Source organism: Lucilia cuprina, chromosome 4 (genome assembly GCF_022045245.1).
Source record: "Lucilia cuprina isolate Lc7/37 chromosome 4, ASM2204524v1, whole genome shotgun sequence".
Lineage (NCBI taxonomy): Eukaryota > Metazoa > Arthropoda > Insecta > Diptera > Calliphoridae > Lucilia > Lucilia cuprina.
The window spans coordinates 90907290-90929429 of record NC_060952.1 but is presented as its reverse complement, the minus strand read 5'-3'; the positions used below and the strand labels follow the sequence as shown (position 1 = coordinate 90929429).

The following is a 22140-nucleotide window of genomic DNA, read 5'->3' as shown; positions in this document are numbered from 1 at the left end:
CTATCTATCTATCTATCTATCTATCTATCTATCTATCTATCTATCTATCTATCTAATCTATTTATCTATCTACCGTTAACACCTTTTTTAATACGTTCAGTTTAAAAACCCTCTGGGCACCTTTTAATATTTCAAGTCTTACCATATTGTTTACACATCTGCACCACCATCTGGCATCCCTCGGATACACGAGTGTATTTGTGCAAAAAAAACAGCTGGCTGTTAAACATTTTTTTTGTGTACATAGTTCGAGAATTTTTTTGGCAGCCGGCTTTTAAATTTGCCATAAATATATAAAACTCTATTAAATTATTAAAATATAAATTGTTTCTATGGAAACTGAACTGGAAATTATAGATTCCCTAAATGCTCTCGACTATAAGGGCAAGTGTTTGCTAAATGATGAGCTCACTCGTGCTGTTGAGGGTGGTACACGCAGCGTAGAATTTCGTGAAGTTGTGACATGGCTGGCACAAGAATTGCACATTTTGCGAAAAACCGATGAATCTGTGAGTAAAGAATGTGATGATCCCAGTGAATTCGCCATGGAGTTGTCGGCCATGTTGAAGGAGTTGGGCTGTCCGTTCAGTCGTTTTGTGACCGGTCCACTGTCGGAGAGATTTGAGACTAAAGAGGATAGATTGCAGTTGATAGATTATTTGATTACTGAATTAATGGCAACTAAAATGGCATTGCGTTTGAAGCCTGCTGAGCAGTCATATGTAATACCGAAAAGTGAGACCAATACTGCCAGGGCATTGGAATCGTTGACCAAAGATTTGTGCTTGGGTAAGCCACCAGATAATATTTCACCTAAGGCCCTTTTCGACAAGTTAAACTTTAAAGTGGAGGAGCGTTTGAGATCGGTAAAGCCGGGAGTGGTAAGTGAACCTTTACTTAAGACTAATAAACCATTGACAGATGCTCAGTGGAAAAAGTTACAGGAGATCTATGAAGATCTCGATAAGGAGTATAATTTAAGAAGGCAGGTCCTCCTGACACGTCTAGAGGTAACCGTGCAAAGTTTTCAGTGGTCCGATAAAATGAGATCGCGTGAAAATGAAATTGTCGAAAGGTTCCAAAAGAAATTAAAAGATATGGAACATTTAAAATATGGTGGTGAAGATACGAATATAGTGGCTCTGTTAGCGGCTCGTTCTGATTTGGCTATTATAGAGAAAACCAGTTCGGCCAATGTGCGTAAGAATACAGCTACGAAAATACAAAAACATGTCATTGGTAGTGTACCCGATCGTGGTGGTAGAGCTCATGAGCATGCACCACCACCACCCGAGATGCCTTCATGGCAACAGCAAAGAGCTTCCGGTCCTGGGGGACGTGGTGGTGGTGGTGGCAATTTTCGAGGCGGTAGAGGAGGTGGTGGCGGCGGCGGAGGCGGTGGTAACTGGCAACAGAATGCCCAACCTCAGCGGCAACCCCAACAACATCATTATCAAGCTCAACAGCAACATCAACAAAATTATGAACAACGTGATCAAAATTGGATACAGGGTAGTGGCCGTGTTCAAGGTTCCGGCTGGACACAACGAGGTCAAGATCATCATCAAGGAGGTGGTGGTGGTGGAAATTATCAAGGCGGTGGCAATCATTATCAAAGTAATGATCGTGGCGGCGGTCATTATCAACAGAATGATCGTGATAATAATCGTGGTGGCGGTGGTGGAGGTGGCTACCGAGGACGCTCAAATTATAATCGTGGTGGTGGCGGAGGTGGTGGCCACAGACGTTAAAAAGGATGAATATTAAAAAACCTAGTTTTCGAATACATATTGCGGATGCCGATGAGAACAACACAAATAAATTAAAAATCAGCATTTAATTTAATAGTGAAAAGTGATTCAATAAATATTACAAAAATAAACAGAAATAGAAAGAAAAAATGTATTAGCTGTATGCTTAACCTATATAGATTATTAGGATTAAGTGGTATTTAAAAGTACTTTTGCTGCAACCTATTACGTACAACTGTTTGTGAACTTTGGGCATAGGACACCTGCTATTTATATAAAAGTCAAAGAGATTTAAAAGATAACATCCGGACTGCTTTCCATGTGCTTGGGAGATGTTGAAACAGCTTACAAAATTCATGATGAATAAGACAAATAAGAATATTTACTCCTTTGATAAGGACTTTCTAAATACAACCGATTAAAAAACTTTCTATTTATAACATCTATTTTTAAGTATTTTTTATTTTAAATAAGAAACCAAATGATTTCATTCACATTAAAGTAGTTTTTTTTTATTAACGTAGATTTAACTTATTTTGATCATATTTACAACAACAATTTCTTTTTATATTTCCAATAAATTTGCATTACAACGCACCAGGCGTTGATTCCAATCTCCCGTATTCGATTTTCTATTCAAATTCAAAGTCACCGTCAAGCGTCTATAGTCAGGAACATTACCCTGATCTCCTTGTGGACTTTGAGCATTCACCTGTTGGAATTGTTCGGGTAATTTTCTTAATTGCAGTTGTCTTACTAATACCTTAATGGTTTGTAAACGAAATTCTTTTGGATTTACGGCTGCTTCTGATCCATAGCTTGGTTTCATTAGTATGGAATGGCGTAACATGCTAAATAAACGTGTTATATTATCACGTACCTGCTGCGTTGTTATAACCATATCCAATTGAGACTCCAGCCAGTAAATTAAATCATTGAAAAATTGTGAACTAGCACCGGCACGTATGGCCCATTTGAGCAGATTTAAATTTTCACATGGACCACAATAGCCACAGGCTAATAGGGATTGTTTTAAATCGTACATTTAATGTTTTTTTATAAAAAACTGACAAAATTATTAAAAACGTGAAGAAAACAGGATGAAATGGTAAATTTTAGTACATTTTGTTATTATTCGAAATATAACGGTAAAGTCTTGAAGATCATATGTTTTTTTTTCGAAAATGAGTTGCCATCGTAGTTTTTTGTTTGTTTTGATTTAAACTGCTGAGTTTCTTAAACTATTTATTTAGGAGATTTTATATATATTATTTAATACCTATTGGTCTAAAATTTATTATTTTTCTTAATTTTTTTTACAGACTAAAAGAAAACGAGTTAGTATTAGAAATATGACAGACTTTATACAAAAATAAAATTTGACTAAAAATGACGCTGCAAAAATGTATACCATATAATATTTCACCTGAAGATCTTTTTGATAAACATAACTTTAAAGCTAAGGATCTTTTAAGCTGTATAAGGTAAGTGAATCTTTTTTTTGATATATGGATAACAGATCTTTGAAGATCTTGACACTCCTACTCCCTACACTTCAAATCGAATCGAAATTTTCCACTTTTGACCTCTTTGCATTACGATTCGAAGTTTCGTCACTTAAAGAACAACTTACAAAACCGTAGTTACGATCGTACCCAACAAAAAAAGAACTTAAAAAGAAGCGAAAAAGAAGTAGAATTTACACCATGAAAGTACTGAAAAAGACCTGAAGAAGTGATGATTTTAACACAGAGGCTTGTAATCTAAATTTACTACTTTTCTTCTTTTTGTTGCGTAACTGAATGCAAAAACGTAACCGAAAGGGCTGATAGTTTCCAAAAATAGGGCTGGTTTTCAGATAAAGATAGTATACATTCTTTGATTAAACCTAGTTTAATCGATGGTTTTTGTTTTTCAGTAATCAGTAATGTTACTTAGGTCGAGTTTTTCTGATAAAGATAATCTTCATTCTTTGGTTAAACCTGGTTTAATATATGTTTCGTGTTTTTAAGTTATCAGTAAAGTTACTTATTATCATAGTTTAACTGAGTGTAATTGGCCAATTAAACTCAAGTTATAAGTGAGAAAACACAATTAACAAAAACAATAAAACAATGATTTTGAAAGAATAAAAACTTAATATTTTATGTAAATTGTAATTTTTTGATTTGTTTTGTTTTATGTATTATTGTTTTAAATGTTTATTTAACATTTTTCCATAATTTTCCATTTTACAAAAGTATTGTTTACAAAAAACAGCTGTTCATTGTTTATGTTTTTGAGTGAAAAGTTGGCAATACTAACAAAGTTAACTGAGCTTAAATCTAAAACTGAAAAACACAATCATCCGTTAAAGTCCGCCTAAATTTGTTCCGAGTTTAATCTAACAGCAAGTTAAGCCTATTTTAACTGAGAAGTAAGAAACCCGCTCTTATTATTTTAGTTTAACTGAGTGTTATTGGCCAATTAAACCTAAGTTATAAATGAGAAAACACAATCAACAAAAACAAGAAAATAAAATGAAAATGAATCCAGAAGAAGAACAACTTAATATCTTAAGTAAATAGTAATTTTCAAATCTCTTTTATCAATATTATTATTGTTTTAAATGTTTATTTATATTTTTCTAGAATTTTACATTTTACTTATAGACTAGACTAAAGTCTGAGTTATAGAATAGACAATAATCTGAATTATAGACTAGACCACAGTCAGAACTATAGTCTGAATTATAGAGCAGAATATACTTTAAACTGAATTATATAGCAATCTTTAGTCTCAGTTATAGAATTGACTATAGTCTGCATTATAAAGGAGACTATAGTCTGAACTATAGATTAGATTATAGTCCAAATTATAGACTAGACTATAGTCTAAGTATAGGCTAAATTATAGACTAAACAGTAGGCTAAACAATGGACTATAAGGACTATAGTGAAAACTAAAAACTAGACTGTAATATGAACTATAGACTAGACTATAGTCTAAACTATAGAGTATTTAATAGAATAAAGTATGGTTTGAAGTTTAGACTATAGTCTGAACTATAGATTAGAATAAAGTCTGATATATAGATTAGATTATAGTCCGTTCTATAGACTAGATTTCAGACGGATATATAGACTAGAATTTAGTCTAGTCTGGTCTCTTTTTTAAGAGATACCTATTTTTCTTTATAATAATAAGTAATAAACGATTTGCAAAAAAAAAAAATAATTTTTATTTTCTTAAAATTAAATTACATATAAAATTATTAAATAAATTTTATTTCTCTGCAACTGGTACACCCATAATGCTGATAACACCACAAGCTATTGGTTCGCCCACAGAATTCTCTTCATTCTGAAATGCCTGATTATTTGGTAGAGCATGTAGAGACGATGAAAATATATCAGCATTTAAGGCTGTATTCAAATCAATAGGTTTCTCGTGTATAACAATAGAACGTCCTATAATGCCATTATAACCGAACAATGTTAAATAGACACTGATAAAGGCCACATTTATTTCGCCGCCTTCTTTTACATCGATATTGCCTAGCTGGATTAAAAAAGAAAATATATAAAATATAAATATTTACTTTTCTATAGAATTTCATTTTTTTTTTCAAAAAATTCCTACAAAATTATTTGGAAATTGTCCTCCAGTCGATTTACAGCCATCTGTTAGGTCGCCATAGGTGTGTATGTGTAGAGCATGTTTACCGGCTGGTATACCAGTGGCATTCAGAGTAACCTTGATGTCATTATTATAGGGCAACTGCTGGAAAGTTATCATACCATCTATACCTTCACCTGTTATTTTAGCTCCTGCCTGCCATTGTGGTGCCACCTATAGGAAAAGGTTAAAAAGTTTTATGGATTTGGACAAGGGGGAAATGCTTGTTGCTAATGATTGTGAGGATTTAGGCCAATTATAAAAATGTTAATATTAAACTCCGGAGACAATGATCTGTCACTAAAACAAAATTAACTAAATTTGTACGGAAGACAGACGCGAAAACCAGTAAAATCTTTAAAAAATTCTCATAATCTGATATATACTATCGAACTGATTTCAAGAAGGTTCACATGTATCTAGTCTGCAATTCTTTAATATAATGCTCGATCGTTAGACAAAATCAATAATATTTAACGAAATTATGAGTCCTATTCAGTTGAAACGATTGTAAAAAATAGATCGATTTCATCCATTTTCAATAGATATCGTTTTTGGGCTAAGATAATAGTATCTGTCGAATTTAATATAATTATCTTAAAAATTGCGACCTAGATTCATAGGTTGACTGACAGATGGACATATATCGACTCAGATATTGATTTAATGACCAATATTTTGTTACAAACATCAGGACATATACAAAATACAAAACCCTCTATAGTATTTTAGATTTCAAGGAACTCATTGGAAATGTGAGAATTTGACAAACTTTTTTCAGAATTCCGGTTTAATATGTATCAATTTTCGCAAAAATAGTAAAAAGTAATTTAGCATTCAATGAATTTTTATGATGATTGAACTCAGTCCAGACTATTGTCTAGTCAACAGTCCAGAATACAATGTAGTCGAAAGACTATAGTCTAACTTATAGAATTTAGACCCGACTATAGTGAAAACTATAGTATAGTCTTTAATCAAGGCTATATTCCACTCCACAATCAAAACTATAGTCAAGACTATAGTCAAATCTGTAGGCAATACTATAGTCAAAACTATAGTCCAGTCTATAGACTATAGTCTAGTCTACAGTACAGACTATAGTGTATAGTCCAGACTATAGTCTATAGTCCAGACTATAGTCTATAGTCCAAACTATAGTCTATAGTCCAGACTGTAGTCTATAGTCCAGACTATAGTCTATAGTCCACACTATAGTCTATAGTCCAGACTATAGTCTATAGTCCACACTATAGTCTGTAGTCCAGACTATAGTTCAGACTATAGTCCAGACTATAGTCTAGACAATAGTCCAGACTATAGTATAGTGTATAGTCCAGACTATAGTCCAGACTATAGTATAGTCTATAGTCCAGACTATAGTAGAGTCTATAGTCCAGACTACAGTCAAGTCTATAGTCCAGACTACAGTCTAATCTATAGTCCAGACTATAGTCTAGTCTATAGTCCAGACTATAGTCCAGACAATAGTTAATCTATAGTCCAGACTATAGTTTAGTCTATAGTCCAGACTATAGTTTAGTCTATAGTCCAGACTATAGTTTAGTCTATAGTCCAGACTATAGTTTAGTCTATAGTCCAGACTATAGTCCAGACTATAGTCTAGTCTATAGTCCAGACTATAGTCTAGTCTACAGTCCAGACTATAGTTCAGACTATAGTTCACCCTATAGTCTAGTCTATAGTCCAGTCTATAGTCCAGATTATAGTCTAGTTTATAGTCCATACTCTAGTCCAGTCTATAGTCCAGACTATAGTCTAGTTTTTAGTCTAGTCTATAGTCCAGACTATTGTCATGTCTATAATCCAGACTGTAGTTTAGTCTACAGTCCAGACTAAAGTTGTATCTATAATACAGATTATTGTATAGTCCACAGTACAGGCTACAGTCTAGTCAGAGTGTAGTCTAGTCTGAAGTCTAGTTTTTAGTGTCATCTACAGATTAGACTATAGTACAGTTTACATTACAACCTATAGTGTAGTATACAGTACAGACGATAGTGTACAGTTCAGACAATAGTATAGGCTACAGCCCTGAGAAAAGTATAGTCTATAGTCCAGGCTATATTTTAGTTTATGGTACAGACTCCAGTCGATTTTATTAGTCAGTCTATTTAACTCATTTAAAAAATCTCTACATTCTTACCCGTACCGGATAGTATGGCCAACCTGTTACAAATAAAGGCCTAAAATTATTAAAATATTGGAATTGTGGACATACATAATACAACGACGGTTGAGGTTGCAAAAGATTTACCGTTCCACCCAATGGCACTGTAAAACGTTCAAAACGCTTCACTTTTGTGCCGGAAACAATTTTCACTTGTTCATCGACACCAACACTAGATAAATTTGAGCTGGGACGAAAACGATCTAGAATACTTTGAGCCGCAATTGTATGATCATTGATCAAATTACACAAAATTACTATAATGACACAGAAGTATTTAAGTATTTGAAGTGAATGAACCGTTAGAAATGACATGATTACAATTTAATTGAACGCGCGTAATGAAAGTGAAAATATTCTGAAAATATTTTAAGCGTTTGATAGCTTTGTAGCTGACCCGTTCGGTTTAAGAGTTAAGTTAAAACTAAATTGTATTTTTAAAAAATAAATAATATTAATGTGATTACATATATTGACAGTTGTATTTTGTTAGTAAATAGTTAATACTTGGGTATGTCATGCTGATTGCTTGATTTAATTAGAGAAGAGGGAATCTTGTTTATCTTTACTTTATTCCAAATTCCCGGTGTTTGTTTGTGTTTTTTTATGACCCAGTCTGTTGCATTCCCCTTTTGGTTTTCTTTGTGACGTTCTATTTTCATTTGTGTTAATGGGTGGGTGGGTGTTTTTATGTTGTTTGATTTTATATTTAGAGGCTTTTAGCTTCAGGTGTTGAGTGGGGACTTTTAGCAACAATGTTTGTGCAGTCACCGTAATGATCATATAGTATGATATTGTCAATATTGGTAGATAATTCTAACTAACTAAATTGCATGCTATTCTTTCATTGGAATTTGTTTTTATTGTTTTTTTTTCTATTCTTTTTTCAAATACGACTTGATTGCAATATTATGTACAATATAATTAACTGAGAGGTCTTTAATGTATTTTACACTTTTGTTGAAAACATTGTTTTTTTTTTAAATTTTATTGATTTTATTCATAGTTTTTAGGTCGGACTGGATTATGCTACTGTTAAACTATAATTGTTTATAGTCCATACTATAGTCTAGTCTATAGTCCAGACTATAGTCTATAGTCCAGACTATAGTCTAGTCTATAGTCCAGACTATAGTCTAGTCTATAGTCCAGACTATAGTCTAGTCTATAGTCCAGACTATAGTCTAGTCTATAGTCCAGACTATAGTCTAGTCTATAGTCTAGACTATAGTCTAGTATATAGTCCAGACTTTAGTCTAGTCTGTAGTCCTGACTATAGTCTAGTCTATGGTCCAGACTATAGTCTAGTCTATAGTCCAGACTATAGTCTAGTCTATAGTCCAGACTATAGTCTAGTCATACTATAGTCTAGTCATACTATAGTCTAGTCATAGCATAGTTTAGTCTAAAGTTCATACTATAGCCTAGTTTATAGTTAATACTATAGTATAGTCTAAAGTTCTTACTATAGTCTAGTTTATAGTTGATACTATAGTATAGTCTATTTTAGACTATATACTAGTCTATACTATATACTAGTCTATACTAGACTATATACTAGTCTACAGTCGAGACTATATACTAGTCTATAATTTATACTATATATATCTAGTCTCTAGTTCAGACTGTAGTCTAGTCTTTATTCCAGACTTTAGTCTAGTCTATAGTTCAGACACTAGGTTATACTATAGCCCAATTTTATTCTAGTTTCAGTCAATATTTAATTCTATAATTTAAAGTATAGTATTGCCTATAGCCCACACAATGACCAGACTACATTCCATTTACAAAATCCAATTTTTATTCCTGTTTCACCACTGTTTAGAACAATTTAATTAAAAAAATCTTTTTTTTCAATTTGAAAACAAAACAACCTTTGAATAAGTTTATGTTTCTAAACACGCCATCCCTAGCCGGCAATATTAATAAAATCAGTAAATATAACCGACAGATAGACAGAAGTACTGTCAGTCGTTAAGTCCAAAAACTATCATGTGTGAAAATCTGACTTCAATTTTGACACAATAATATTTTAAACATAATTAAAAAAATAAAATTAATTAGTTTACACAAATAAATGAAGTTGTACAACAATTGTAATTGTTTAATTAACAATTTATTTTCAAAAGTAAAATGCTGTAATAATAATTTATACATGAGCTGTTAATATTAAAATCCAATTATAAATATTTGGTTTAATAAATATTACTTATTATCCAAGGTATAAATGTTCGAACATTTGTATAGATACCGGGTAAATTATGTCTACCGCCACAGGCCTTACTTCCGGCCGAGGTAATGCCAAATTGTACATAACGCCGTTGATAATGTTCATAGGGAATGGCAGTGAATAAGGGACCACCAGAATCAGCTCTACAGGTGCTACGTTTATCAACACCACCAGCGCATAGTTTTGCCTCAGAGAGAGGAGGATTTGGTTGATAGATATTTTGACAAACAGCTAAAGGTTGTACCGGTATAGAGGCTTTCAGTAATATTTCAGAGGCATAACCTAGGGATAGTTATAAAGTTAAGATGGAAAGAAGTTAACTTATAGCTGGACTCTCATACCTTTTTCTGTAACTCCCCAGCCGGCTACAATTTGATCGGTGGGTATTTCATTAGTTGTACCAGCATCAATGGGTAAACAAACCGGTTTAATATGACCTTTTTATATTAAAATATTGTTAGATTCTTTCGATGTTTTTGATATGAAAAAAAACTTACTTTGAAATTCCACCGATCTTACCAATCTTATAAGAGCAATATCATTCTCTAAAGTATTGGCATTATATTCAGGATGTAGAATTATAGTTTCAATATCTACATCTTCATAGGGAGGAGCACAATAGGAAACTACATGAGGTTTTTTATAATGCTCACAATCATGTTCAGATTTAAGATCGTGTTCGCCCAAACGTACCGAAATGCTAAAAAATTAAATAATTCAGAAAACAAATTGTATTAAAAAAATATAGAAAGAAACGGACTTAAGTTCACACACATATCATTTTTCGCATCGGCACAATGTCCAGCCGTCAAAACATATTGATTTGTTATCAAAGTACCCGAACAACGAAATCTTTCTCGAGATCTCACATCCCGAGTTTCCAGTAAGACCATCCAAGGAAATTCTGATAATCTAACGAGTTCACCATTCGATATACGATCACCATTAATGGAACCACAGGCCATAGAACGTAAAATACGTTCACCTAAAGGTTGTCGTATATAATTGGCAGTGGGACGATGTTGAAATGGTAAATTATTCGAATATAAGTGTTGACTCTGACCCGAGTGAAAGGCATGATGAAGATTGTGCACTGGAGGTGTAGGTGTAGTGGGTGTATAAGCATTTTGTGTAGGTGGATGTATGTGACCCTTAATGTCGTAAAAAGCACAACAATTGAAATGCTGAAATAGAATGCATGGAACATTAATTCTGTTCTAGTACTATAGACTAATAGGTTTTCATATTTCTGTACTACAAGTACATGTTTTTGGGGCAAATATGTGTATATTTTCACAAAGTCTAATCTCTTTGATTAATTTCATTTAATAAGTATACATACTATATCTCCTTGAGTTCCACAATGACTTTGTCGTATATAGCGTACAACATGCTCCGGATAGGGTGCTGACCAATTGTCCAACATCCATTCTATACGGCGACATTTAGCGGAGGGTACACATGAACCACGAACATGTTCAGGGGTTAAACAATCTTACAAAAACAAATCTGTACTGTTAGAATTATTTTCTGTATTTTCGATTTTTCATTATATTTTACCTGTATGGGTGGATAATCCATGATGATAACCGCCCTCGACCAATGCAATTATTATTACAAATTTTAATATTAATATTTTTGCAAATTTCTCAAAAATCATTTTTGCACTGTTTGTTTTGATGCGTAAATTTATAGGGTCAGTCCGTCTCTTTTTAAGAGACTGATTCGACAATTGATAAGATTATTTGAAAAAAGCTTCAATTAAATTTATTAAGTTTCTTCTATAAATCATGGATTTTGTATGTGTGTCTAATCTCAATGTTACGATGCTCTTGAATTTCAGAAATTTGTCTCTTAATTGAAATATTTTGAGCAGAATTTTTCCAAAATTTATTTTTATTGAGTTTTAAAGATTACTTTTACTTGAAACTAAAGTAGATCGGTAGGAAAGTAAATAGATATAGAGATGTATAGATAGATAGATAGATAGATAGATAGATAGATAGATAGATAGATAGATAGATAGATAGATAGATAGATAGATAGATAGATAGATAGATAGATAGCTAGATAGATAGATAGATAGATAGATAGATAGATAGATAGATAGATAGTTAGATAGATAGATAGATAGATAGATAGATAGATAGATAGATACATACATACATAAATACATACATACATACATACATACATACATACATACATACATACATACATACATACATAGATAGATAGATAGATAGATAGATAGATAGATAGATAGATAGATAGATAGATAGATAGATAGATAGATAGATATATAGATAAATAGTAGATAGATAGATAGATAGATAGATAGATAGTTAGATAGATAGATAGATAGATAGATATATAGAAAGCTAATTGGGACATTTTTGTTATCTGATGTTTTTACTTAAATATTTATTACTTTAACATCTTCTCCCACACCACTGCAGCACTTTTCTGCTGTCTCCTAAAAATATTCCACAAAAATTATTATTTTACTACATTTGGGTGACCATTCCCACACAAACTAACTAATCCACAAAATTGCATAATTATTTTTTAAGCTTTATAACATAGAGAAACTGCAAATATGGAAATAAACAAGTAACAATAATAATGTACTTGTAATGAATGGCACATAATTTTATTAAAAAAAACCCAAATTAAAAAAACAAACATTTCTTCCTCCCCTCCAAAAGAGCATTTCTTTGCTTTTGTAAATAATTAATATGCCAGGCACATTTAGTGGAACATTTCGATGAACGGCATACGAAATGAGTTTGGGTTGAAAAGTGGCTGGACTGCTGTACAATGAAAACTTATTTAAATCACAAATTTTATGAGGAACTTAACTTTCTTTGCTAGATAAACCACTAACTAATGGTCAGTTTATAACGGCAGCTTTAAATAAACGGTTGAATACAAAAAAATATTTAACACTTTAAGAAAGTTATTAAAAATAATAATAAAATATATAAATTTATTATAAAGTAAAAATTTGTGAAGAAAAAAGTAAAAGTGTTAAATTTAGAAAAAATGAAGTGGACATTTTTATTAATATTTTTACAAATTTTTGTAATTAAAAGTGAAATTTTAAGAAATGAAGAAAAATTGCAAGATGAATTTGAAAATTCAGAATTTTTCGATTATTTAAGAGAATTAGAGCTGAAAAACAATTTGGATAATGAGGAAGTAGTAAAAAAGGAATTACCTATTGGTTATGAAAACTTTAATATATCGAGAGTATACTGGGGCTTTAGTAATCCATTTAGCAGTAAAAACAATAAAAGTAATGGCCCCCAAAATTATTTACTCAATGATAATTTCAATGCTGATGACATTAGTTATGGCAGTTTCGATAGACATCCCTGTAGAAGAGTTTGTAAACAGGGTGAATCTTTATCCTGCTACTATCGTCTAGTAGTGCATAACTATCAGACATTGGGTCCTGAGTGCCAAAGATGCATGTATGATCCGAGTGTTTGTGAACAGGAGCAGTGTGTTTATGGTGATGGTGTGGCTACTGGGGTAATGGCTGTTAATAGACAAGTGCCTGGTCCTTCGATGGAGGTGTGTGAAAATGATACTATTATAGTGGATGTTTTGAATTACTTAAGTGAGGCCTTCACCATGCACTGGCATGGTTTACGCATGACTCAAACGCCTGAAAGTGATGGAGCTCCCTATATTACCCAATATCCTGTACAACCTGCAGAAGTCTATCGTTATTCCTTTCCTGCTGAACGTAGTGGTACGGTTTGGTATCACAGCCAAATGGGCTGGCAAAGATCTTTGGGTGTAGCGGGCAGTTTCGTTATTCGACAAACTAAACAGAATAATAGACATGCAAATCTTTATGATTTCGATTTGATTGAACATACTCTACTCATACAGGATACTATATATAACTATGATTACATGAGACCACGCAATATACTTATTAACGGTAAAGGTCGCAATCATCTTAACAATTGGCCCGATAATGATTCACGCAATAGATATGAACGTTTAAGAGTTTCTCCGAATATGCGTTATCGCATGCGTGTCATTGCTAATGGGGTCTTCAATTGTCCTTTGGAATTTTCCATAGAGAATCATAAAATGCTAATGATTTCCACCGATGGTAATGACATAGAACCCATTTATGCTGATAAATTCTTTATGTCTTCAGGCGAAAGATTTGATTTTGTTTTGGAAGCTAATCAATATCCTGGCAATTATTGGATTAAGGTTAAAGGTTATAATGATTGTGCCAATTATAGTTTGTATCAAGGTGCTATACTACATTATCGTGGTTCCTCTCGTAATAAAGCTCCTTTGCTGCAAATGTCAGAAGCTACCTATGGCCGTCAAGGTCCTGCCGAAAATCAAATACATGTTAATACTTTGGCAGAATTTTACTCTCTTGACACTAAGGATTCTTCATATTTAAAAGCCAATGAAATCCCTACTGCTGGTCTAAGATCTTTAAATCCTTTACCCTGGCCTTCTTATACGAAATTCCAAACATTCTACTCCAGTTTTGGCATGCGTCGTAGTGCGAATACTGAAGATCTCTTTCAAATAGATGATATAACTTTTGCTTCACCTCAAGTGTCTCTGCTGCAAGGTCGTAATCTCTACTATGAGGATAATTTCTATTGTAATCGTACGGCTTTCCAACAGGCTGGACGCAATTGCCAGTATAATAATTGTCAATGTACGAATGTTTTGAGAATACCCGCCTTTAGACCGATTGAATTGGTTGTGGCCAATTATTTGGATACGACTCTACCATTCCATACACATGGTTATACTTATCGTCTAGTGGGTCAAGCTGTTTTGGGAAATGTTAATGATTTGAGAAGGGTAAGTAAATTCTTAAAAATATCATTACTTTTTGCTAAGGGATCCTAGAACATATTAGAGTTTGGTCATCCTAATCATGTGTTACTCGACAGTGTTTTTCCTTAATAGTAAGAATCATCATATTTTGTGAGTACCGAGTACCTTATTAACTCCCTAAACTCTTTCATTTAAAAGGGAAAGACTTGCATATGCTCTTTAACTTATGTCCTTAGATTAACTTGATAACTTCTTATATCTTTATGAGATCAAAATATAGGTTTTTTTTTCATAGTAACCTCCAAGACACCGAAAAGTTTTCGGAAACCGATGACTTTGTAAAAGAAGTAGGGGGACGTAGAAATATAGAACAAAAACAAAAAATTCCCAAAAGTCCCTGTTAACTGATCTTATATAAAGCAATAAAGATCAAGTAAGACACAGATGTTAGAGTGTAAGCGATTGAAAACAACTGCATTGCGACTTCGGTTGATAGTTTTGAAACAGCGACATTGATCGATAGTTTTAAAACCAACAATAAGGCAAATACTTCAGATGCAAATTAAAGTAAGGTTGTTAGCGATAAAAGCTCTCGATCGAACTTAAATCAAGCGACATCTTGCACTGCGACTTGGGCCGATAGATTTAAAACTGCGACATTGATCGATAGTTTTAAGACAGCAACTCTGGTTGTTTGTTTGAAGCACTGCAACTTCGGTCGGTAATTTCGGCACTACAACTTCGGCAACTGACTATTATAGAGCGTAGTTAGCTAGAGAATAAAGTTATAACATAGTAATCCCTTTGAAGAAAACGATATTGTGAGCACTATTTGATGGACTCGATATCAAAGATCTTCATTGTCTTTCTTAAACGTACATCCGATTAATTGTTTAAATATTATAACAGCTTTTGATCGGACATAAATCGAGCACTGCGACTTCGATCGATAGTTTTGAAACTGCAACATTAATCGATAGTTTTAACACAGCAACTCTGGTTGTTTATTTAGAGACTTCGACTTAGGTCGTTAGTATCGGCACTACAACTTAAGTAATTAACTATTATAGATTTGCGTTCGATGATATCAAATATCTTTTATGTCTCTTTTAAACGTACGTCCGATTAGTTGATCAGACTAATTCCCTCGACATCTTGCACTGCTACTTCTGTCGATCGGTCGGACTCGCACTTTTCTGCGTTCGATGATATCAAAGATCTTCCTTGTCTTTCTTAAACGTATATTCGATTAGTTATTTCAATATTAGAGAATAAAGTTAAACCAGTATTAATCCCTTTGAAGTGGACGATATTGTGAGCACTATTTGATGAACTCGCACTTTTCTGCATTCGATGATATCAAAGACTCTCTTAGTATTTTTTAACCCTACATCCGATGAGTTGTTTCAACATTATAACTACAGATTTCGATTTCCTGCTAACCTTTAACAAATATTATGAGTATAGGTTCAAATCAATAATTTATTCTATATAGTTCGGTTTAGAGTTAGAACGATTTCCTTAAAATCATACCAATACTAATACATTTTATTATCGATATAAAAAATGTTCAATAATATTCATCAATTAAGAAAGCAACATGTGAAAAGGCCCGTAAAAGGACCTAAGGCAATTTAATAATAGGGTTCTATAAATCGTCTTTCGAATAATCGAACAATCGACTTTTTTGTCGAAAAAAGTTGAAAAGTTGATGTCGACTATTTTGTTTCAAAAAAGTCGATGACTCGACTATCGTCTATGAAAAAAGTCGAAAAGTCGACTTTGTAAATAAAAGTCGAAAAAAGATGAAAAGTCAAAAAAATGGCTAAAAGTCGAAAAAGTCAGAGAAAGTCGGAAAGTCGAAAAATGTCAAAAACTCAAAAATAGTAGAAAAAAGTCAAAAATAGTAGAATATTTTAAAAAAGTAGAAAAAAAGTCAAAAACTCTAAAATAGTAGAAAAAAGTAAAAAATAGTCGAAAATTTTCAAAAAGTCGAAAAAATTCGAAAAGTCGAAAAAAGTCGGAAAACGTCGAAAACTCGAAAATAGTATAAAAAAAGTCAAAAATAGTCTAAAAATAGTTTAAAAAAGTGGACAAAAGTTAAGAACACTAAAATAGTCGGAAAAAAGTCGAAAAATATTTGAAAAAAGTAAAAAATAGTCGAAAATTTTCAAAAAGTCGAAAAAAGTCGGAAAACGTCGAAAATAGTAGAAAAAAAAGTCAAAAATAGTCTAAAATTTAAAAAAAGTGGAAAAAAGTTAAGAACACTAAATTAGTCGGAAAAAAGTCGGAAAAAAGTCGGAAAAAGTCGAAAAATAGTTGAAAAAAGTAAAAAAAATAGTCAAAAATTTTCAAAAAGTCGGAAAACGTCGAAAACTCGAAAATAGTAGAAAAAAGTCAAAAATAGTCTAAAATTTAAAAAAATTGGAATAATGTCGAAAAGTCGACATTCGACTTTGCATAAAATGCAAAAATTCGAAAAGTCGACTTTTCGTTTCAATACTAAAAAAATCTCTGAACAAATAGACATGATATGATAAGGTTGTCATATATTTTGACCTAAATCACTATATGTATATATAAGTAGTTTTAGTTAATGATAGCTAATGTAGGTAAACATCTGAACGATCAAGACTGTTCTGTTCTGTTTTTTTACATATAAATACTATACTTTCTTTTATTCTTCCAGATTCAAGATCTCGATCGTAGAGGACTCTTGCAGCGTACACCCAATGATTTTCCAGCCGTTGAAAAGGACTCTATACAAATACCCGGTTTAGGTTATATTATTTTACGTTTTATTAGTGATAATCCTGGTTTTTGGATGTATCACTGTCACCTTGAACGTCATACATTAATGGGCATGTCGGCGGTACTGAAAGTGGGCGAAAATCAACAAATTAAGAAATTACCACCCAAGTTGAGGTGTTAGTTTTTTCTTCTTTTTAGAGAATTTATTATTATAGGTTAGATTTAAGGATTATTTATGTATTCTTTTGGTAAATTATTTATTAAAGATTTTTATTATATGTATTATTATGGTTTTTATAAATTAGAAAATAATGATGTGAAAAGTCGAATGCATTCCAAGATCTAATATTGGTTTAATTTTTGGCCATTTTTGCCAATTCGATTTGAATTATTTTTGTTTAAAATTATATATTTGTTTTGAGCTTTTGTTATCAGTAAAATTTAAATGTTGATAACAACTAATATCACTTGATTTATGAGTTAATTAATGATTTAGACACTAATAATTACAATTCAATAGCTATTGATTTGTATTTACCCCCCGGTTAAAAAAACACTTAAAAAATTTAAATAAAATTGATAAAATTAAAAGGAAATAATATATATTGAGATAGTGCAACACATTCGATTAAAATCATATCAGAAAGTGATAACTTTTGCACTTCCTTTTGGCAGAAAAAAAGCTTTTTCGAATAAAAAAAAGTTTGTTTTCAATGAAAAATAAAAAAATTAGTAAATCATTTTATTTATTTTTTAACTTTAGACAAAATTGTATTATTTTAACAGAATTAGCTTTAAAAGCTTTCTGTGAGAGCTTTTCTAAAAGTTTTCTACATGCAGTTTATATAGAAAATATATTTTTATAATTCTTTATCTGATTTGGACAAAATTGTATTATTTTGATATAATTAGCTTTAAAAGCTTTCTGCAAGAGCTTTTTTAAAAGCTTTCTATATGGAGTTTTTAAAGAAAATATAGATTTTTATAATTCTTCATATTTTCTTTATCTTTTTCGTTTAAGTCATTGGAAGTTATATAAGAACATAATTTCTTTCTTGATTGGCAAAAGCTTTCAGAGATTTAAAAACCTAAAAAAAACTTGTTTCAATAGAAAATCAATTTTTTTTAGATGATGAATATAAAATATAGAGATTGTTTTCAAGAAATGTTTTTTGGTTGATAAAGCTTTTTCAATAAATGAAGAAAAAGTTTTTCTAGATACAGAAAGAAAGTTTTTATTAAAAAGCTTTTGCTATTAAATTCCAATTATCAAATGAAAAAGCTGTTAAAAATGGATTGTTTTTAATTTTTTAAGATAAAGCTATTTATGTAGTTTTTTATGGTTTTATAAAAGCTTTTTTTCTAAAAGCTTTTTTTAGTAGTAATTTTTGCGAAAAAAGCTTTTTAACTGAAAAAGCGAACTTAGACATTTTCTTTGAAATTAAAAAGAAAAAACCTTTTTTGGTGAAAGTTTCTTTTTTTTTGTGCAAAAAGCTTTGCCTTATTGTTTTTTAAATACAATTCATAAGCTTTTTTCAATTAATATAATTTGGAAATAAAGCTTTTTTCCAAACTTCAGTATTTTTTTTAGTGAAAAGCTCTTCTTAAGTATAATTTCTGAGAAAAATCTTTTTAAATCAAAAATGGAATTTAGTAATTTCTCTGAAATATAAAATTGAAAAGCTTTTTTGTGAAAAAAAAACTATTTGTGTTTATTTATCTACAAATGTTTTTTTTAAAAACTAAATTATTACTAAGAAAGCTTTTTTAATTAAAAAAATCAAAAGCCTTTTGACAGTGAAAATTAATTAAAGATAATTTTTTGTAAAAAAGCTTTTTTTCTAAAAATTAAAAAGGAAATGCTTCAGTATTTTTTGTTATAGTGAAAAAGCTATTTTTAATAATAATTTCTCAGAAAAAGCTTTTTGAATGAAATAGGAAAAAGTTTAGTAGGCAAGCGAATCATGTTTTTAATAAAAAAGCTAAAAAGCTTTTTCCTAGAAAATATTTTTTGGTGAAAAATATCTCTCGTTAAAATTTATTTTTTGTAAAATTTTTTTCTGAATTTTTGAGGATTTTATTTTTTGGAAATTTTTGATGAAATGTGGTGAGAAAAATTAATATTTCTGTAAAAAAAGCTTTTCAATTTTATTAATAGATTTCGTTTTTTCCTAATCAATGTTCCATTTATATTTAAATTAACTGCTTACTTTATTTATTAAGCAATTGCACCACTTCAAGAGGTCTATAAAAATTAATTATCTAGAACAAAATATTGCTTATCGGGGAAGATAATCTAGCTTTTGGCTTTGGTCGGAAACATGACACCAATGGATTGATAATGATTATGGACAAACAAGGGGTCATTAAAAGTGTTTGTTAGGCAAATTAAAGAAATAATTTCAAATTTAGTTATTCAGTGATAGTAAGACCATGAAGTCAGGCAGAAATTTGCTCATTATTTTAGCTTTTGCATTGACAGCTTTAACTGCAAAAGCTCACGATGTTTCTCTATTGAAATACTTTCAAAATCCTGAAGCACAAATCAAATTAAAGCCCAGACTAACAACGGTAAAGGCAATTGTATATAATTTATTTAAAATGTTTTATTAATATTCACTTGTTAAAGGCCGATCGTATTGCCGATCATGGTTATCCGGCAGAAACACATCGCACTATTACAGAAGATGGTTACATTATCACCATGTTTCGCATACCCTATTCACATAAATTGCAAAATGCCAAACAATATCGGCCCATAGTGTTAATACAACATGGTTTATTTAGTTGTTCAGATGCTTGGATGTTTAATGGACCCGATGATGGTATAGCTTTCCTTTTAGCCGATGCCGGTTTCGATGTTTGGCTGGGCAATGCCAGAGGCAATACTTATTCACGTAATCATACCTCGCGATCGACTAATCATCCGTATTTCTGGCGTTTTAGTTGGCATGAAATTGGTCACTATGATTTGGCCGCCATGGTGGATTATGCTTTGCTTAACAATGGTCAAGGTCAAAAAGCCATACATTATGTGGGTCATTCTCAGGGTACAACGGCATTTTTCGTTTTACTCTCCACACGTCCAGAATATAATGAAAAGATAAAAACTGCTCATATGTTAGCCCCGGTAGCTTTTATGAATAATATGAACGATTTATTGGTGAGAACATTGGCTCCCTATTTGGGTCATCCCAATAAATATGCTGCCCTCTTTGATAGTCAGGAGTTTTTGCCCTACAATGATTTGTTTGTTAAATTGGGTTACAACGCCTGTAATCCCGATTCGAAATATCAGCATTTATGCAATTCCATGGCCTATTTAGTTCAGGGCGAGGAGAGTAATTCAAATGCGGTAAGTAAACTTTTTAAACTTTGTCTTAACCACATTAAAACCCTATTTTCAGACCGCCTTTATCATTACTGCCCAAACTCATCCAGCAGGTTGTTCTACCAATCAAATTTGCCACTACATGCAAGAACAACAGTCCGCCTGTTTTTGTCAATATGATCATGGTCTCGTAAAGAATATGCAACTCTATGGCCAACCTACCCCCCCGGATTATCCTGTTCATCTAATCACCGCTGAATTACATTTGTGGTATAGTGATAATGATGAAATGGCTGCTGTGGTGGATGTTGAACGTTTGGCTGATCTATTACCCAATCGTATAATGCATCATATGGAAGATCCCACCTGGAATCATGGTGATTTTAATACTCATATGGAAGTGCGTAAATATCTTAATGAGCCCATGATCGAAATAATGCAGAAGTATGAGGAAAAGCTAAATTTTAATAACAACAAAAGCGAATAAAGGTATTTCAATAAAATTGGGAACTTTTTTTGTATATTGATTAAAATTGACTTGTTCCGAGTCTTGTTTCAACTGTATCAAACTTTAAACTATGCTATAGACTAGACTATATAGTAGACTATATAGTAGACTAGATTATAGACTAGACTATATAGTAGACTAGATTATAGACCAGACTATAGACTATACTATAGAATAGACTATATAGTAGACTATAGACTAGATTATAGACGAGACTATAGACTATACTATAGACTAGACTATATAGTAGACTGTAGACTAGATTATAGACCAGACTATAGACTAGACTATAGAATAGACTAGACTATATAGTAGATTAGATTATAGACCAGACTATAGACTAGACTATAGAATAGACTATAGATTAGACTATAGACTAGATTATAGACCAGACTATAGACTATACTATAGACTAGACTATATAGTAGACTATAGACTAGATTATAGACCAGACTATAGGCTAGACTATAGAATATGCTATAGACTAGACTATGTAGTAGACTAGATTATAGACCAGACTATAGACTAGACTATAGAATAGACTATAGACTAGACTATATAGTAGACTAGATTATAGACCAGACTATAGACTAGACTATAGACTAGACTATAGGCTAGACTATGGACTAGACTATAGACTACACTATAGACTACACTATAGACTACACTATAGACTACACTATACACTACACTATAGACTACACTATAGACTACACTATAGACTAGACTATATACTAGGCTATAGACTAGACTATAGATTACACTATAGACTAGACTAAATTAGGCTAGACCATAGACTAGACTATAGACTAGACTATAGACTAGACTATAGACTAGACTATAGACTAGACTATAGACTAGACTATAGACTAGACTATAGACTAGACT

General features: G+C 31.7%; 5 protein-coding genes across 7 annotated transcripts; 3 read left to right on the top strand and 2 right to left on the bottom strand.

Annotated features, from left to right (window-relative positions):
- Positions 1-208: 208 nt before the first annotated feature.
- On the top strand, positions 209-1840 carry LOC111687042 (protein FAM98B). The gene has a single exon (XM_023449452.2). It carries the CDS (start codon positions 333-335, stop codon positions 1749-1751), a length of 1419 nt encoding a protein of 472 aa, XP_023305220.2. The 5' UTR covers positions 209-332; the 3' UTR covers positions 1752-1840.
- Positions 1841-4947: 3107 nt separating this feature from the next.
- LOC111687043 (superoxide dismutase [Cu-Zn] 5) lies at positions 4948-8002 on the bottom strand. 3 transcript variants are annotated; one of them, XM_023449453.2, is made up of 3 exons: positions 7576-8002; positions 5373-5582; positions 4948-5291 (listed from the first exon to the last, which is right to left on the bottom strand). In XM_023449453.2, the coding sequence occupies exons 1-3, from the start codon at positions 7912-7914 to the stop codon at positions 5016-5018; spliced, it is 825 nt and encodes a 274-aa protein (XP_023305221.2). In that variant the 5' UTR covers positions 7915-8002; the 3' UTR covers positions 4948-5015. The 3 variants fall into 3 exon arrangements, with proteins under 3 accessions (XP_023305221.2, XP_023305222.1, XP_046804178.1); XM_023449454.2 differs by having other exon boundaries at positions 7651-8002; XM_046948222.1 differs by having other exon boundaries at positions 7687-8002.
- A 1694-nt stretch (positions 8003-9696) lies between these two features.
- On the bottom strand, positions 9697-11746 carry LOC111685829 (serine protease grass-like). Its single transcript, XM_023448109.2, has 6 exons — positions 11390-11746; positions 11172-11323; positions 10604-11013; positions 10327-10529; positions 10171-10266; positions 9697-10111 (listed from the first exon to the last, which is right to left on the bottom strand). Exons 1-6 carry the CDS (start codon positions 11487-11489, stop codon positions 9795-9797), a joined length of 1278 nt encoding a protein of 425 aa, XP_023303877.2. The 5' UTR covers positions 11490-11746; the 3' UTR covers positions 9697-9794.
- A 961-nt stretch (positions 11747-12707) lies between these two features.
- LOC111687044 (laccase-14) lies at positions 12708-17695 on the top strand. The gene is made up of 2 exons (XM_046948221.1): positions 12708-14686; positions 17352-17695. Exons 1-2 carry the CDS (start codon positions 12875-12877, stop codon positions 17592-17594), a joined length of 2055 nt encoding a protein of 684 aa, XP_046804177.1. The 5' UTR covers positions 12708-12874; the 3' UTR covers positions 17595-17695.
- Positions 17696-19804: 2109 nt separating this feature from the next.
- LOC111687045 (lipase 3-like) lies at positions 19805-21242 on the top strand. The gene is made up of 3 exons (XM_023449457.2): positions 19805-19984; positions 20043-20768; positions 20821-21242. The coding sequence occupies exons 1-3, from the start codon at positions 19847-19849 to the stop codon at positions 21229-21231; spliced, it is 1275 nt and encodes a 424-aa protein (XP_023305225.2). The 5' UTR covers positions 19805-19846; the 3' UTR covers positions 21232-21242.
- The last annotated feature ends 898 nt before the right edge of the window (positions 21243-22140 follow it).

Bases quoted from the DNA above. Each gene is read 5' to 3' on its own strand.
- LOC111687042 (XM_023449452.2), top strand. From the start codon at position 333: ATGGAAACTGAACTGGAAATTATAGATTCCCTAAATGCTCTCGACTAT.
- LOC111687043 (XM_023449453.2), bottom strand. From the start codon at position 7,914: ATGTCATTTCTAACGGTTCATTCACTTCAAATACTTAAATACTTCTGT. The intron at 5,583-7,575 runs GTAAGAATGTAG...CTTTTCCTATAG, and splicing joins GGCCATACTATCCGGTACGG to GTGGCACCACAATGGCAGGC. The intron at 5,292-5,372 runs GTAGGAATTTTT...TTTTTAATCCAG, and splicing joins GACAATTTCCAAATAATTTT to CTAGGCAATATCGATGTAAA.
- LOC111685829 (XM_023448109.2), bottom strand. From the start codon at position 11,489: ATGATTTTTGAGAAATTTGCAAAAATATTAATATTAAAATTTGTAATA. The intron at 11,324-11,389 runs GTAAAATATAAT...TGTTTTTGTAAG, and splicing joins TGGATTATCCACCCATACAG to ATTGTTTAACCCCTGAACAT. The intron at 10,112-10,170 runs GTATGAGAGTCC...AACTATCCCTAG, and splicing joins CTGGGGAGTTACAGAAAAAG to GTTATGCCTCTGAAATATTA.
- LOC111687044 (XM_046948221.1), top strand. From the start codon at position 12,875: ATGAAGTGGACATTTTTATTAATATTTTTACAAATTTTTGTAATTAAA. The intron at 14,687-17,351 runs GTAAGTAAATTC...TTATTCTTCCAG, and splicing joins ATGTTAATGATTTGAGAAGG to ATTCAAGATCTCGATCGTAG.
- LOC111687045 (XM_023449457.2), top strand. From the start codon at position 19,847: ATGAAGTCAGGCAGAAATTTGCTCATTATTTTAGCTTTTGCATTGACA. The intron at 19,985-20,042 runs GTAAAGGCAATT...CACTTGTTAAAG, and splicing joins TAAAGCCCAGACTAACAACG to GCCGATCGTATTGCCGATCA. The intron at 20,769-20,820 runs GTAAGTAAACTT...CCCTATTTTCAG, and splicing joins AGGAGAGTAATTCAAATGCG to ACCGCCTTTATCATTACTGC.